The 13615-nt window shown below is 39.6% G+C and overlaps 1 protein-coding gene across 2 annotated transcripts in view; it reads left to right on the top strand.

Moving 5' to 3' along the window:
- The first annotated feature begins 3572 nt into the window (after positions 1–3572).
- ACER3 (alkaline ceramidase 3) overlaps positions 3573–13615 on the top strand; it is a 135714-nt gene continuing 125671 nt past the window's right edge. The window contains exon 1 of one of the 2 annotated variants that reach the window (XM_080641913.1): positions 3573–3776. In XM_080641913.1, coding sequence (XP_080498039.1) covers positions 3674–3776 — 103 coding nt within the window. In that variant the 5' untranslated portion in view covers positions 3573–3673. The remainder of the gene's footprint in view (positions 3777–13615) is intronic. The other variant, XM_080641914.1, reaches the window with a different exon arrangement.

The raw sequence follows: 13615 nt of genomic DNA, 5'->3' as shown, positions 1-13615 counted from the left end.
GTGTTCAATTTAAAGTACACAATTCAATGGGGTTTTTTGGGTATGTGCTTTTTTTTTTTTTTTTTTTTTGTATATTCACAGAGTTGTGCAACCATTAACCACAGTCTAATTTCAGGACACTTTCACCATCCCAAAAGAAACCATGTCACCATTAGCAGGCATTCCTACTCCCTCTCTCAACCAATCACTAATTTACTTTCTATCTCTATAAATTTGCCTATTCTGGATGTTTTATGTAAATTGAGTCATTGGCTTCTTTGATGCAGGGTAATGCTTCAAGGTTCATCATGTTGTATCATGTATCAGTATTTCATTTCTTTTTATTGCCAAATAATACTCCATTATGACTATTCCACATTTTATGAATTAATTCATTAGTTGATGGAATTCGGTTTGTTTCCACTCTTTGGCAATTATGAATAATGCTGCTGCGAGCATCCTTGTACAATTTTTTGTGGGCATGTGTTTTCAATTCTCTTGGTAAATACCTAGGAACAGAATTGTTAGGTCATATGGTAACTTTGCTTAGCATTCTGAGGAACTGCCAAACTATTTCCCAAAGTGGCTGCAGCATTTTGCAGTCCAGCAATGCATGAGGATTCCAATTTTTCCACATCTTTGTCAACACTTGCTGTTATTTTTCTTTGATTATAGCCATCCTAGTGTGTGAGAAGTAGAATCTCATTGTGGTTTTGATTTGCATTTCTCTAATGACAAACATGAATCTCCTTTCATGTGGTTTTTGGAGAAATGTCTATTCAGATGTTTTGCCCACTTTTTAATTGTGTTGTGTTTTTATTGAAATGTAAGAGTTCTTTATATATTCTGAATATTAGACTTCTGATCAGAAATATGATTTGCAAGTGTTTTCTCCCATTTTTAGGTTGTCCTTTCACTTTCTTGATGATACAACTATAATTTAAAAATTTTTAATTTTGATGAAGTTCAATTTACCTATATTTGTTGTTATTAGGGGTGCTTTTGGCATTCCATATAAGCAAAGATTTACTTTTATGTAAACTTCTAAGAGTTTTATGGTTTTAGCTCTTACATGTAAATCTATGATCCATTTTGGGTTAAATTTTGTTCATTGTGGCAGGAAGGAGTCTAATTTCATTCTTTTGCATGTGGATATCCAGTTGTCAGAGCAGCATCATTTGTTGAAAAGACAATTCTTTCCCTCTTGAATGGTCTTGGCATCGTTGTTGAAAATCAATTGACAGTAAATATTTCTGGAGTCTCAATTCTACTCCATTGGCCTACATGTTTATTCTCATGCCAGTACTACGCTGTCTTGATTAGTGTAGTGTTTGTAGTAAGTGTAAAAATCCGGAAGTGTGAGTTCTTCAACTTTGTTCTTTTGCAATATAGTTTTGGCTATTTTTGGGTCCCTATGTTTCCAAGCTTTGCTTTTATAGTCACAGGGGAAAAGTTTTTTTTGTTGTTTTTTTTTTTAGAAAAGAGAAAAAGGAAGATATATTTTGCTGAAGAAACTGTGAAGTTCACTTTGTGCTTTCTGAGTAGTACTATGCAGTGCATCTTTTCTTTGGGGCAGGGGGATTTTTTTCTCTACTAAATTTCGTTCTGGTCATAGCAGACTTTTTTTTTTTCACTATTCAGCAATGTACAGGGTATTGATTTAGTCAAGGTCTCATTTTCTGTTTCGAATCACTTGGCTGGGTTAGAGGTTCTTCCACAAATGGGCTCCCATAGCACCCTAATTTTGGGTTTGTTCCTAGCAAAGTACTAGTATTACCACACTCTTTGTTGTGGTCTCTACAGTATTTTCATTTCAATCTCATCAGCAAATCACTTTTGAGTATGTATTCCTGCATATTCATTTTGAGTATATAAATATGGGTATTTATTCACTTGTAAAACATATATACTGATTATATATATTAAAAACAAACTAAACAGAAATTTTATTTTTTTAAAATATATATTTATTTCAGAGAGGAAGACAGATAGGAACATCAATGATGAGAGAGAATCATTGATCGGCTGCCTCCTGCATGCCCCACTGGGGATCAAGCCCACAACTCGGGCATGTGCCCTTGACTGGAATCGAACCCAGGACCCTTCAGTCTGCAGGCCAACACTCTCTCTACTGCGTGAAACCAGCTATGGCTAAACAGAAATTTTAGAGGATGATATCAATGTGATTAGAAAACATTTTCCCACATCTCAGTGGATTTTATCCGTCTGGAGACTGGCCTCTTGCATCCTTCCTATTTACCTCCTTGTGTTCCCAACACCAGCCAAGAGCTGGGTACCTAGCAGAAGCTCAATGCCTGCTGCTCAAAATAAAAATTTCAGATATCCTACTATTTTTATTAAACCACACCACTTCCATTCCTAGGTTTTGCTCCCAGTTATAAAGGTTCTGCATCTATCATCTGCTAAGGTCACTTTATGAAGTGGCTGTGGGCTCCTCATCTCTCCTTGTTTTCTCTTTTACCTTTGATTATACCTATCTGACTTATTTCCTTGGAAAATAGCACTTACATAATCCTTAACTATACTCTTTATATCAAACTGCCTGGCCAGGCAGAGTCCTGGGTGCTAGGACCATAAAGAACAGAAAACAAGCTCTCTAATCTGGGTGAACCATGGGAGGAAGTGAACAAAGGGCAAGGGAGCTCTTGGGGGTGAGAGTCAGGGTGGGCTTCAAGAAGCTGGATTTTGAAGGGCCAGTGGAATTTAGCCAAATGGAGAAGAGAGGAAGGCGGTCCCAGCTGAACCGCAGGAACAAAGGCAGGAGGATGGGAGTTACCTTCCAAGCTAGGGACAGTTGGTGTAGCTGAACCCAAGGGGTAGGGGCATTTGCATTTGTTTTTAAGAGATCCCTCTAGCAACTCAGTAATTGAGTCTTGCGGCTGGAGGTAGGGGAGGCTGTTGGTTGCCTGGAGAGTATGGCACACTTATAATTAGAGGATAGAAACCTCTGGCTTGGAATCTCCAAACCGAAGCAGGTAAATTCTTCATGCTTTGGGCCACATTCTCTGTTAGGATCTCAAAGCCCATTTTATTTTATTTTTTCCCAGCCCAGGGTTGTTGTTGCCCTTCCCCTTTGTTTTCCAAGAGACACTTACTTATATGACTTCAACGGAAAATCAGTGTATTTCTGCGGAACCTCGGGGGCTAGGAGTGTTGTGTTTCTGGGCTCCTTTCAGGCCTGCGGCCACAGTAAGATACTGAGGTGCATTTCTGCACAGGTTTTATCAAGCTGGGGCTTGATGGAAGGCTTCTCTCACCTCCGTCCCAATTAAATCAAACCACACACAGAGATGGAGGTTCAGACACATCCTGACAAAAAACCGCCTCCAGCATCTGAGGAACCCCGAACCTACAGCCAAGGGCGTGTCGAGGCGGGGCAGGCTGTCACGTCACCGCCACCTGCCTTTCGCGGTCACACCCTTTCCTGGGGAAGGAGGGGACAGGATAACCCCGGCGCCCTCGGGTAGGGGTTCTGGCGCTGGCGGGGCGGGGCGGCTTCGCGGCGCCAGGGGGCGGGGCCTCCCTGCGGGACTGTGTGAGTGACGGCGCCGGGCCCCGCCCCTCGGGGAGGAGGGCGGGGCTCGGGGAGCGCGCGAGCGGGGCGGGAGCAGGCCTGGGAGTCCGGGGAGTCGAGAGCAGCGAGCGGAGCGCCAGGGCGGCGGCGACGCGCGTGATGGCTCCGGTCGCGGACCGTCAGGGCTACTGGGGCCCTACGACCTCCACGCTGGACTGGTGCGAGGAGAACTACGCGGTGACCTGGTACATCGCCGAGTTCTGTGAGTGCGGTACCTCCCCGGCCCCCGCCTGAGGCGGGCGGGGGAGAGGGCGCGGGGCTGAGGGGGAGACGCCGTTTGAGGAAGGGTGAGGGCGGACCTGGCCGCCGGGGAGGCAGCAGGCCCGACCCCGGGGGGTGGAGTGGTTAGCCCGGGCCGGGGCAGGAACGAAAAAGCTGCGGATGAAGAGAGAGGGTAGGGAGCCAGTGTGTCGCCGAGGAGTGCTGGGGTCTGGACGGCTTGGGGGGTGGGGGCAACACCTGCTCCCACTGTGGCTGCCACCGCCGTCGGGGCAAGGCAGAGGGGAAAAGATCTTCGTTTACCCTCCCCTCCCCCATACGTGAGAACCCTAAAGTCTTTGCTTTCCTCTTTCTCTGTATATATTAGACCTCTTCGGTCACCTCCAGCAAACGGTTTTCCAGGGTCAGGCCCCCACCCCCGTCCCCTGCCACCTAGGATATCTTCAAGTACCAGAGATCCTCTGCCCTTTGAGGACAACTGTCCAACTATCTCCTCGCACCAGAAGTAGAAGGCAGAGCACCCAGTTAGTCTGGACCTTCCTGCTGGTGCCAGGCTCCCGGGAGCACAAGGGACCACGTCGCTTCCACTCCACCTCCTGTCCGACAGCCTAAGGGTTAGAGGTCATCTGGGGACACTATTTCCACTGATTGCACTTTCTGAGGACTCGGGGGCAGCATATTCCTTGGGCTGCTGCCCCTGACAGGCACCACTGGCCCCTCGGGCTTTTTTCTGTGTGTGAGTGTGTGTGAGTGTTTCCCCAGATAGTTATTCCTGCCAGGCTAGGAGGGCACCGGAAAAATCTGCTACTAATTTTTCTTTTGTTTACTTTGGTCATGTTTTGAGAGCACAGTGTTTGATACTTCTTCAGTCACCTGCTTCTGGTAGGTACAGAGAATATATTTTGGCTATTACTTCCTTCTTTTCATTTGATTCCCTTTTTCAGGACATGAAGCAAAGTCTTTTTAGCTAACCTTCCCCATTGTTGGGTGCTTCTCCCAGGCATGTGTGTTTGGCTTGTAGAAGAGAGGCAAGGGCTTCATGCCAGCTCATTCTACTTAATTCTGTTCCCAGTAAGTTAAAAGAAAAAAAAAGAGAGAAAGAAAGAAAGAAAGAGCAAAAGGAAGAAAGAGAGGAAAAGAAAAGAAAAGAGAACTCTTGCTGCAGTTTTTCAGGACTTAGTACCATTCCCTTTATACCAGGATTTAGGCTGAGAATTTTCCTGAACTGCTGGTTTAAATTAATATTTTTTACTTAATAGCGAAAGAATATGGGCAAAGGGATCATTTGCAGTGTAAGTGCTTAGCGGTCTAAATGTTGGCAAGGGAAGGGCTTTACCGATTTGTTGTTAGATAATGTTGGCAAGCCCATACCTGGTCCAGAGGAGGCCCACCAGGGAAGGGACGTAAAACCGTGCTTCCTGAACTGGAAATGGAAGAGAAACTCAAGGGTCTTCAAATGTTGGATGAGCTGTCATATAGCGCGTTAAACTTTCTGTATTTCCCTGTAATGTGGAATTAGCACCTGTGAGTGGAAACTACTGTAAGGGGAGAGATTTTGCTCCAACCTAAGGCAACTGTTTATCTAAGGATAGGATCTTGGAATGGGTTGGTTGCCTTGTAAGGTAGAAGGCTTTCTGTCACTGAAAGTGTTTAAAACAGACATTGCTCCACTAACTCATGTGAATATTTTAGGCGGAATTGTTTAGTAGAGAAAAGGGGTTGGCTTTAGTTGGCCTTTAGGTTCTTTGCATCTTTATGGGTAAATATAGGTAATAATGACTCTCAGTTTAGAACCAAGGGTTGGAATCAAAAGAGAAAACTGACAGTTAAGTCATGTGAGCTATGAGAGAGCAAGATACTACAGTTCTGGCAGATAGCTCTAGGAAATGGGAAATGGCCTTAGTTCTTAGTTTCCTCAGAAGAGGAAACTCTGAGCAGACTGCAGAGAGGGTTTTGACATAGGAATCAAGGGTTGCAAGAAGAGAATGAGTGAATGTTGGCCACCCTTTGCACATGTGCCTTGGGAGAAAAAATGATCTTGAGGAAGTTGAGGTCAAGTGGTGGTTATGGATCATGTGTTGGAGTAAGAGAATTTGATATTTGAAAATATACTGATTAGTAATGATGTTTTTAAAAGAAATACAACTTTGTCATTATTCTAATATTTACATTAATGATAGGAATATTAAGGATAATAATTGTGATAATAGCTATATCTAAGTGCCTCCTATATACCACACTTTCCTAAGCACTTCATATATGTTATCTCTTTTGAACTTTGCCAAAATTCCAAAAAGAAGGTATTATTATCCTCATTTCACCGATTAAGAAATTGAAGCTCTAAGAAGTAACTTATCTAAGGTTGCAAAAGTGGTGTAGAGGTAGTATTCAAGTTGAGTACTATGCCATATTACTTCTATCGCATTCATTGGTTTGTCCCCACATACAAGGGATGAGGACAAGCATAAAATAGTATACTATCACAAAGGACAGACTGAATAACTGTTTAAGAAGCCTATCTTTCAGGATTGGGGTGTGTGTATTTTGGATAACATAAAGATGAGTTGGGGGAATTGCATGTTCAGATATGGCAACGGTTCTCAAAAGCTATCTTCTTAACATCAGCCAAGTTAAATTCAAATTTGTTTTCTGTTTGAGCAGATTGTAAGGACCAGGGGAAAGGCAGAGGGTTTCTCTGTAGTTGTGAAATAATGAGCACCTTGCTGTGCCAGAAGTTATAGGTACAGACAGTCCTCACTGTGCAATGTAGTGCGGGGCAACATAAAAGACCATGCAAGTTAAAACTGGCAAAATTAATGGGAAAATTTATGATTGTTCTGTGACCTTTAAAACTGTTGTTAAACAACAAAATAAACTGACAAAATAGGACTATAGACATGGAAGCATGGAACAGATTGTTGTAACAGATCTCAGAGGGAGGCAGGAAGAGAGGGTGAGAAGAGATTAATCAAAGAACTTATATGCATATATGCATAGTCCATGGACACAGACAATAGACAGGGGAAGGACGGGGGTGGGGTGGGAGCCAGGTGGAGGGGAGCAAAAGAGTGAAAATGGGGGACATCTGTAATACTATCAATAAAATAAATAAAGATGTCAAATATTGTAAACCTTTTTTATTGATTATATAGAGAAATGAAAAAGTAAATTAATATTTATTTATTATACTATAGTTTAAAATAATGAGAATTAAAATGTTTTATTTTTTTTGTAAAAGAACTTATCAAGAGGAGTTTGAACAGTGCCTGCCCTCTTGTCTTATAACTCGTGATTTGGAATGAGTATGTTTTTCTTTGCCTTAGTGAATTGTCATAGTATTTTCTCTCAGAACTTTGAAAATATTATTCCAATGTGTGCTGGCTTTTATTGTTGCTGATGAGAAGTCCTCCAATAGCCTAATTGTTGTTCCTTTATAGTTTATTTTGTCAAATTCACCAACAGAATTCAAAAGAAGTGACTTGGTTAATCACTGATGGTGATGTGCTTCTATTATTTACATAGTGATTTGTGGACTGAAGAGCTGGTTGCAACATTTGTAGTATATTTAATTACTCACTGTTAATATACTGTGGTAACTGAAATATGTGCATTTTAGAACCTTGTAAAGTGAAGACTGCTTGTGCATTTCTAATCCTTAGAACATTCCTAGTAGGTAATAAGTAGGTAGTGTTATTCCCATTTTTTAGATGAGGACACCAAATCTTAGAGAAGTTAAGTAACCTGCTCAGCATCATAAGTTATAAATGGCAGAACTTATATTCAAATATAGGTCTGACAGCTCTTTCTACCAAGACATACAGTCTACAGGAAGTGGAATTTCAGGTGCTATTGGTTTCATTGAAGAAATATTACCTAAAGGGAAATGGAAGTGAATTCTATGCTTTAATTGAATTGCCTAGTGAAAAATTTTTCTGAATGTTTTGTTTATTCAGCAAGTACTTGTTGAACACCTTTTTGGTCACTGACTCAGAATACAAAACTATGTGAAGACTGTCTCTCTATTAAAGGTAGCTAACAAGCCAGTGGGTGTGTGAACAGATAAGTTCAACTAGGCATTTCCTATTTTCAAGGGAAATGCATTACTAAAAATATATTTGAAAGAAGAATGTCCAAGAATTGGCATATCATGAAGGAGGGTTTATTTATCATAAAGCTAAAATTTAAAAAATTTTTTTGTTGTTAATCCTCATCAGAGGATATTTTTCCATTGATTTTTAGAGAGAGTAGAAGGGAAGGAGAGAGACAGAGAGAGAAACATCGATGTGACAGAGACACATCGATCAGCCTGCAGGCCAACTGAGCCAAACTGGCTAGGGCTAAAATTTATTTTTTTAATTTCTATTTATGGGTTTATAGGGGTTACAAAAGCTAGGTAGGTGCTGTCCCTTCTCACAGATTTGCTGCCCCTCTTCCCATCCTATTCACAGGAATTGGGCAGAAGAAAAGTAGGGCAACCCTTACTCTTTAGATCTTTGTTATGGGATTTATTTAGATTTAGGGTAAGGGGGTCTTTCTTTCCTTGCCACTGTAGTGCAAGACCAGAGATGCTTTAGCCAGTTGCCTCTGCCATACACATATGCCATTCAAGGCATCTAGCTTCTTGGAGTTCATTGCTGCTTTTCTTTTTCTTTCCTTCTTTCCAGGCCCCTTTCCACTGTCTTCTCTGTAGCCTCAAGTAAGTGAGCATAGTTCAGGCTTCTTTTGGTCCTGGGGTCCCATGGGCTGGCAGAGGAGACATCCTGTCTATATAAGAAAGACCCTCTTTTTTCCCGAGGTTATTGACAGGCAAGCAACACTGCCTCTGACTTACAGTTCAAAAGCATCATAAGTCAATTGAAGAATGAAGGCCAAATGAAGGGCCAAATTCAGTGCACAAAAGGGTTTAAATTTAATGTTTATAAGTCAAAGACTGTCAGTTGTTTCAAGTGCAATGATGGACATCTGTATGTGGTTCTTTAGAATGCAGGGAAAGGATGCTTATTAAAACTTAAAGCATAAAGGCTTTACAGTGTCAGTGGTGGAAGAATTACCACACCAGCTGTTTATTGATTAATTTGGAAAAATATACACAGAATTTACCATCTTAACCATTTTTAAGTCTTAAAAATGGTTAAGTATATTCACATTGTTGTGCAGCCAGTCTCTAGAACTCTTTTCATCTTGCAGAACTGAAACTCTACAGCCATTAAACAACTCCCCATTCCCTTATCACCCTCAGACTCTGGCAACCACTCTTCTACTTTCTGTCTCTGACTATCTAGGGTACCTCAGATAATGGAATTATACAGTATTTGTCTTTTTTTGTGACTGGCTTATTTCACTTAGCATAATGTTCTTGTGGTTCATCATGTTGTAGCATATGTTAGGATTTCCTTCTTTTCAAAATTTTATTTTCAATTTTCCATTCTATGTATATATGTATGTGTATATATACACACATACCACATGTTGCTTATCCATCCCTCTGTTGGTGGATACGTGGGTTGCTTCTATCTCTTGGCTATTGTGAATAGTGCTGCCATGATAGGGGTGTACAGATATCTCTTTGAGACCCCAAATTGAAATTACTGGATCATATGGTAACATAGCAGCTATTTAACCTTTTCATTAGAAAGAAGCCTTTTACTACTTTCTTTCTTAGAACACATGAATTTATTATTCTTACATAAATTGTAATTTATTATTTTTATATACATTATAATTATTAATATATTTTAATTAATTAAATATATTCATTTAAATTAAAGGCATATGTAACTGTCAGAGGAGATGTAGTTACTGTTATCACCCTATGCTGATCTATATGAGATGTAGTCACTGATTACTTTAATGTATTGATATAATTGATATAAATCCAAAGCAGAACCACATAATATCTTCATTGCATCCTTATTCATGGATAAACATGATTTTGGAAATATTGAAAATAGGCAATAGAAATAATTATAGCCAACATTGGGGGGTACTTAATATGTAAAGCTCTATGTGTGTATTATCTCTTAAGAACCTTTATAATCCTTAAAACAACCCTTTTCAGTTAGATTCTGTTAGTAGTCCTATTTTGTAGATGTGGAAATTTAGGGCACAGAGTGGTTAAATAATTTGTTCAGTTTTCCACTTAGCAAGAGGGAGGCAAAGTGAGGATTTGAGTTCACACAATCTGACTCTGGAGTGCATTCTTTTTTGTCTCTCTGTTTTACTTTTCAAATTAGCTTTGTTAGGTATAATTTACTTATGATAAAATGCATCCTTTTTAAGTGTATAGTTGGAAAAGTTTTGACAGGTGTACACATCTGTGCAGTCATCCTAGTAAAGATGTAGACTGTTTCTATCACCTGAAAAAGTTACCTAGCAGAGCACTCATTTGTGACCATATGGTATACTGCTTGATCTCTGAGGTAGGTACTAATTCTAATTTTGCTGTTGAAGACTTTGAAATTTAGGAAGGTTAAGGAACTTCCCCCAGGTTACACACTATTAAGTGGCAGAGAGTAAGTGACCCAGGCCATTTGATTCCAAAGCTATGTTCTTGACTACCATACTATCTTCTTTCCCTCCATTACCACTTTTTCAGATCCTAGTGGGTGCAGGGGCCTCAGGTTGGGAATAGTGGTTTAATCTCATTTTACTTATAAGGAGAAAGACCTTGAGAATTGAAATGATTTACTCAAGATTATGTTGCAAATTAGTGGTGAAATTATATTGTTAATGAATTACCAGATCACAGGACTTGCTCAGAAGCAAAAGAGCTCCTAATGAACTATTTTTTTATGGTGAAGATCTCTAACATATATAGAATGCTTTGCAGCAGTGGTTCTCAGACTTTAATGTGCTTGTGATTTATCTAGAGATCTTATTAAAAGGTGCATTCTGATTCATTAGGTCTGGAATGTGGCTTTAGATTTTGCATTTCTTAAAAGCTATCAAGTGATTCCAGAGCTGCTGGTCTGGAGACTATACTTAGAGAAGCAAGGCTTTACAGTTCAAAAAGCACTTTTAACTCTTATATTCTTATAAGGTGTAGATATTATCCCTGTTTGCATGTAAGGAAACCAAATTCAAAAGGATAATGACTTGTTCAGACTCACAGGGATGGTACTGGAACCTAGGCTTCTAACTTTGAAAACCAAGTTAGGTGTTCATTCCCTACCTCACACAGCAATAGGCTGAAAACACTGCATGTGAAGCAAGGCTTGAAAATGATTATCCTGGGTAATGAGCAAAATTAGAACTTAAAATTGAACTACTTTTAAAAAATTATTAATTGATTTTAGAGAGAGAGGAAAGGGGAGAGAGAGAGAGAGGGAGGGAGGGAGAAATCAATTTGTTGTTCTACTTATTTATGCGTTCATTGGTTGATTCTTGTACTAGTATGTGCTCAGGGATAGAACCCACGACCTTGGTGTATCGGGAAAACATTATAACCAACTGAGCTATGCTGCCAGGATGTAACTACTTTTTCATTTCAGAAAGTTTTCACTTACCTTTAGACTGAAGTCTATAGTTTAGTAGTTAGAGTTTAGTAATACTTGAAGGCTAAGTACATTTTGAAGTCTAATCGTGACTTAGCATTTACCCAGGTCATCCAAGATATTAACTAGGAAGAATTGTCATTTGGTAGCACATATTGGAAGAAATTATTGACTTTTGAAAAATAAAACAGTAGTTAACAGGTGGGTAAATAAGGAAACAAATACCTCATGGTAATTTGGGGAACTTTATTGAGCTGGAATACATAGAATAATAGACATTTATGAAAGTCTTACCCAGTGCATTATCATTTGAGGTTAAAGTTATAAGTTGTTTCTTCGATTTTGGGTTCTACCCTTGTCCCTTTGTCAACTGTTTCCCAGTCAGTGGGAAAAAATCTCACCTGGAGACTTAGGTAGTGCAAATGAGCATTTTAAAAGAAGTAAAGGTATTGAAGAAACATATTAGGACCCTGAAAAATGGTCCCCAAAAGAGACAGCAAAAGTAGTTTATGGTGACAAGGAAGTCCTACATGTTTTACTGTGGGGAAAGTACATGGTATAATGACTTGGAGTCAGAATCAAGGATTCTATCTGAACTTTGTTCCATTGAATCTTGTGACTTTGAGCAAATCACTTAATCATTCTTTGTATCAGTTTATTTTCTTTAAAATTAGAATAATAATATTTGGTAGGGTCATGAGAACTAAATGGCATGATATATGTGACAGCACAGTCAGGTGCAGTGCCTGGCAAATACTAGGTGCTCAGTAAATATTAGTTGAATTGGAATAAAAATAAGTTTTTAAAAAATAAGTCATGCTCTGTTATAGCTGTGGTCTCCTTATCTGCTTAATGTGTGAAGTTGGCTAGGCTGTAGTATCCAGTCATTTAATCAAATACTAATCTAGGTGTTTTGTGAAGCTATTTTGTAAATGGTTAAGATCTACAGTCAGTTGATTTTAACTAAAGATTACTCTCAAAAATGTGGTTGGACTTCATTCAGTCAGTTGGAAGGCCTTAAGAGCAAACACTGAGCTTCAGAGCGGGTAGGGTGGGGAGATTAAACCTTTATTTGGGAGGTCTCTTACTTGACTCCTCACCTTAGTAGATCTTCCTTGCCTTCTCCTTTCTTTCTTCTCTTTCATATGTTTGAATATATTGTGAATATACCAGCATTTTTAGGTGTTTTCAGTGGGAAGGTCATTTGGAGTGTCTAGTGTGCCACACAATCTTCACCTAATTGCTTGTGCACTGTTCCCTTTGTCATTTGTAGCTACCTACATTCTCTCAGTCAGTGTATACCTCTTTAAATCTTGATAACTCATTACAGAATTAGGTTCTTCTTCTGTTTTCATTTGAAGACTTTCTATTGACTGAGGGATAAAGGCCAAATTCTAAATGTGGCATGAAAATCCCTTTTAAAAAAAATGAATATTTTCACACATACACCAAAGTTTGAAGAATTTTGCAGTCAATAACTGTTTACTCACTACCTGGATTCTACCATTAACATTTTACTGTATCTATTTTATCACTTTTTCTGTCCATTTATCTATTCCTCTCTCCATCTAGCACTTCACTTTATTTATTTTTATACATTTCAAAGTAAATTTCAGACATTTGTATACTTTCCCCTAAGAACTGCAGCATATCACTAAAGTTCAATTACTTGTTTTTCCCTTTTGATGTAAAATTTATATTTAGTATAATAGACAAATCTTAAGTGTATATTTGCTGAATTCTGAGAAATGCATGCATCTGTAACCAAAATCCCTGTCAAGATATGGAACTTCACCATCAAAAAGGAAAGTTCCTCAGGCCCCCTCCCTGTTAATCTCCACCTCCACTTTCCACCTTGTCCCCAGGGGCAAAAATGTTCAGATTTTTTCCCAACACCATAGATTAGATTTGCCTATTCTAGAACTGCATGTAAGTGGAGTCATATAGTATTAACTATTCGGTGTAAGCCTTTTTTCCTCAGCATAATGTTTTTGAGATTCATCTATGTCATTGCATATATTAGTGATTCCTTTCTATTGTTGAATAGTATTCCATTGTATGAATATACCACAGTTTGTTTATTTTGCTGTTGATGATACCTGGCTGTGTTCAGGTTTTGGCAATCCTAATATATAAAAACTCTGAGTTGTAACGACCATTTACAACCGGAGGCTGACCAACCGGAAGTCAGTGCTGGCCCTTCCCCCAAGCAAGCAGTAAGGGGCAATTAGGCAAGCAGGCAGAGGGGTTAGGGGTGATCAGGTAGGCAGACGGCCCCTCGCCTGGCTGGCCCCACTCCCAAGCAAGCTGATAGGGGCAATCAGGCAGG

Source organism: Plecotus auritus, assembly GCF_963455305.1.
Source record: "Plecotus auritus genome assembly, chromosome: 9".
NCBI lineage: Eukaryota > Metazoa > Chordata > Mammalia > Chiroptera > Vespertilionidae > Plecotus > Plecotus auritus.
Note: the sequence above shows the minus strand (reverse complement) of the source record. Positions and strands in the feature narration are given on the sequence as shown.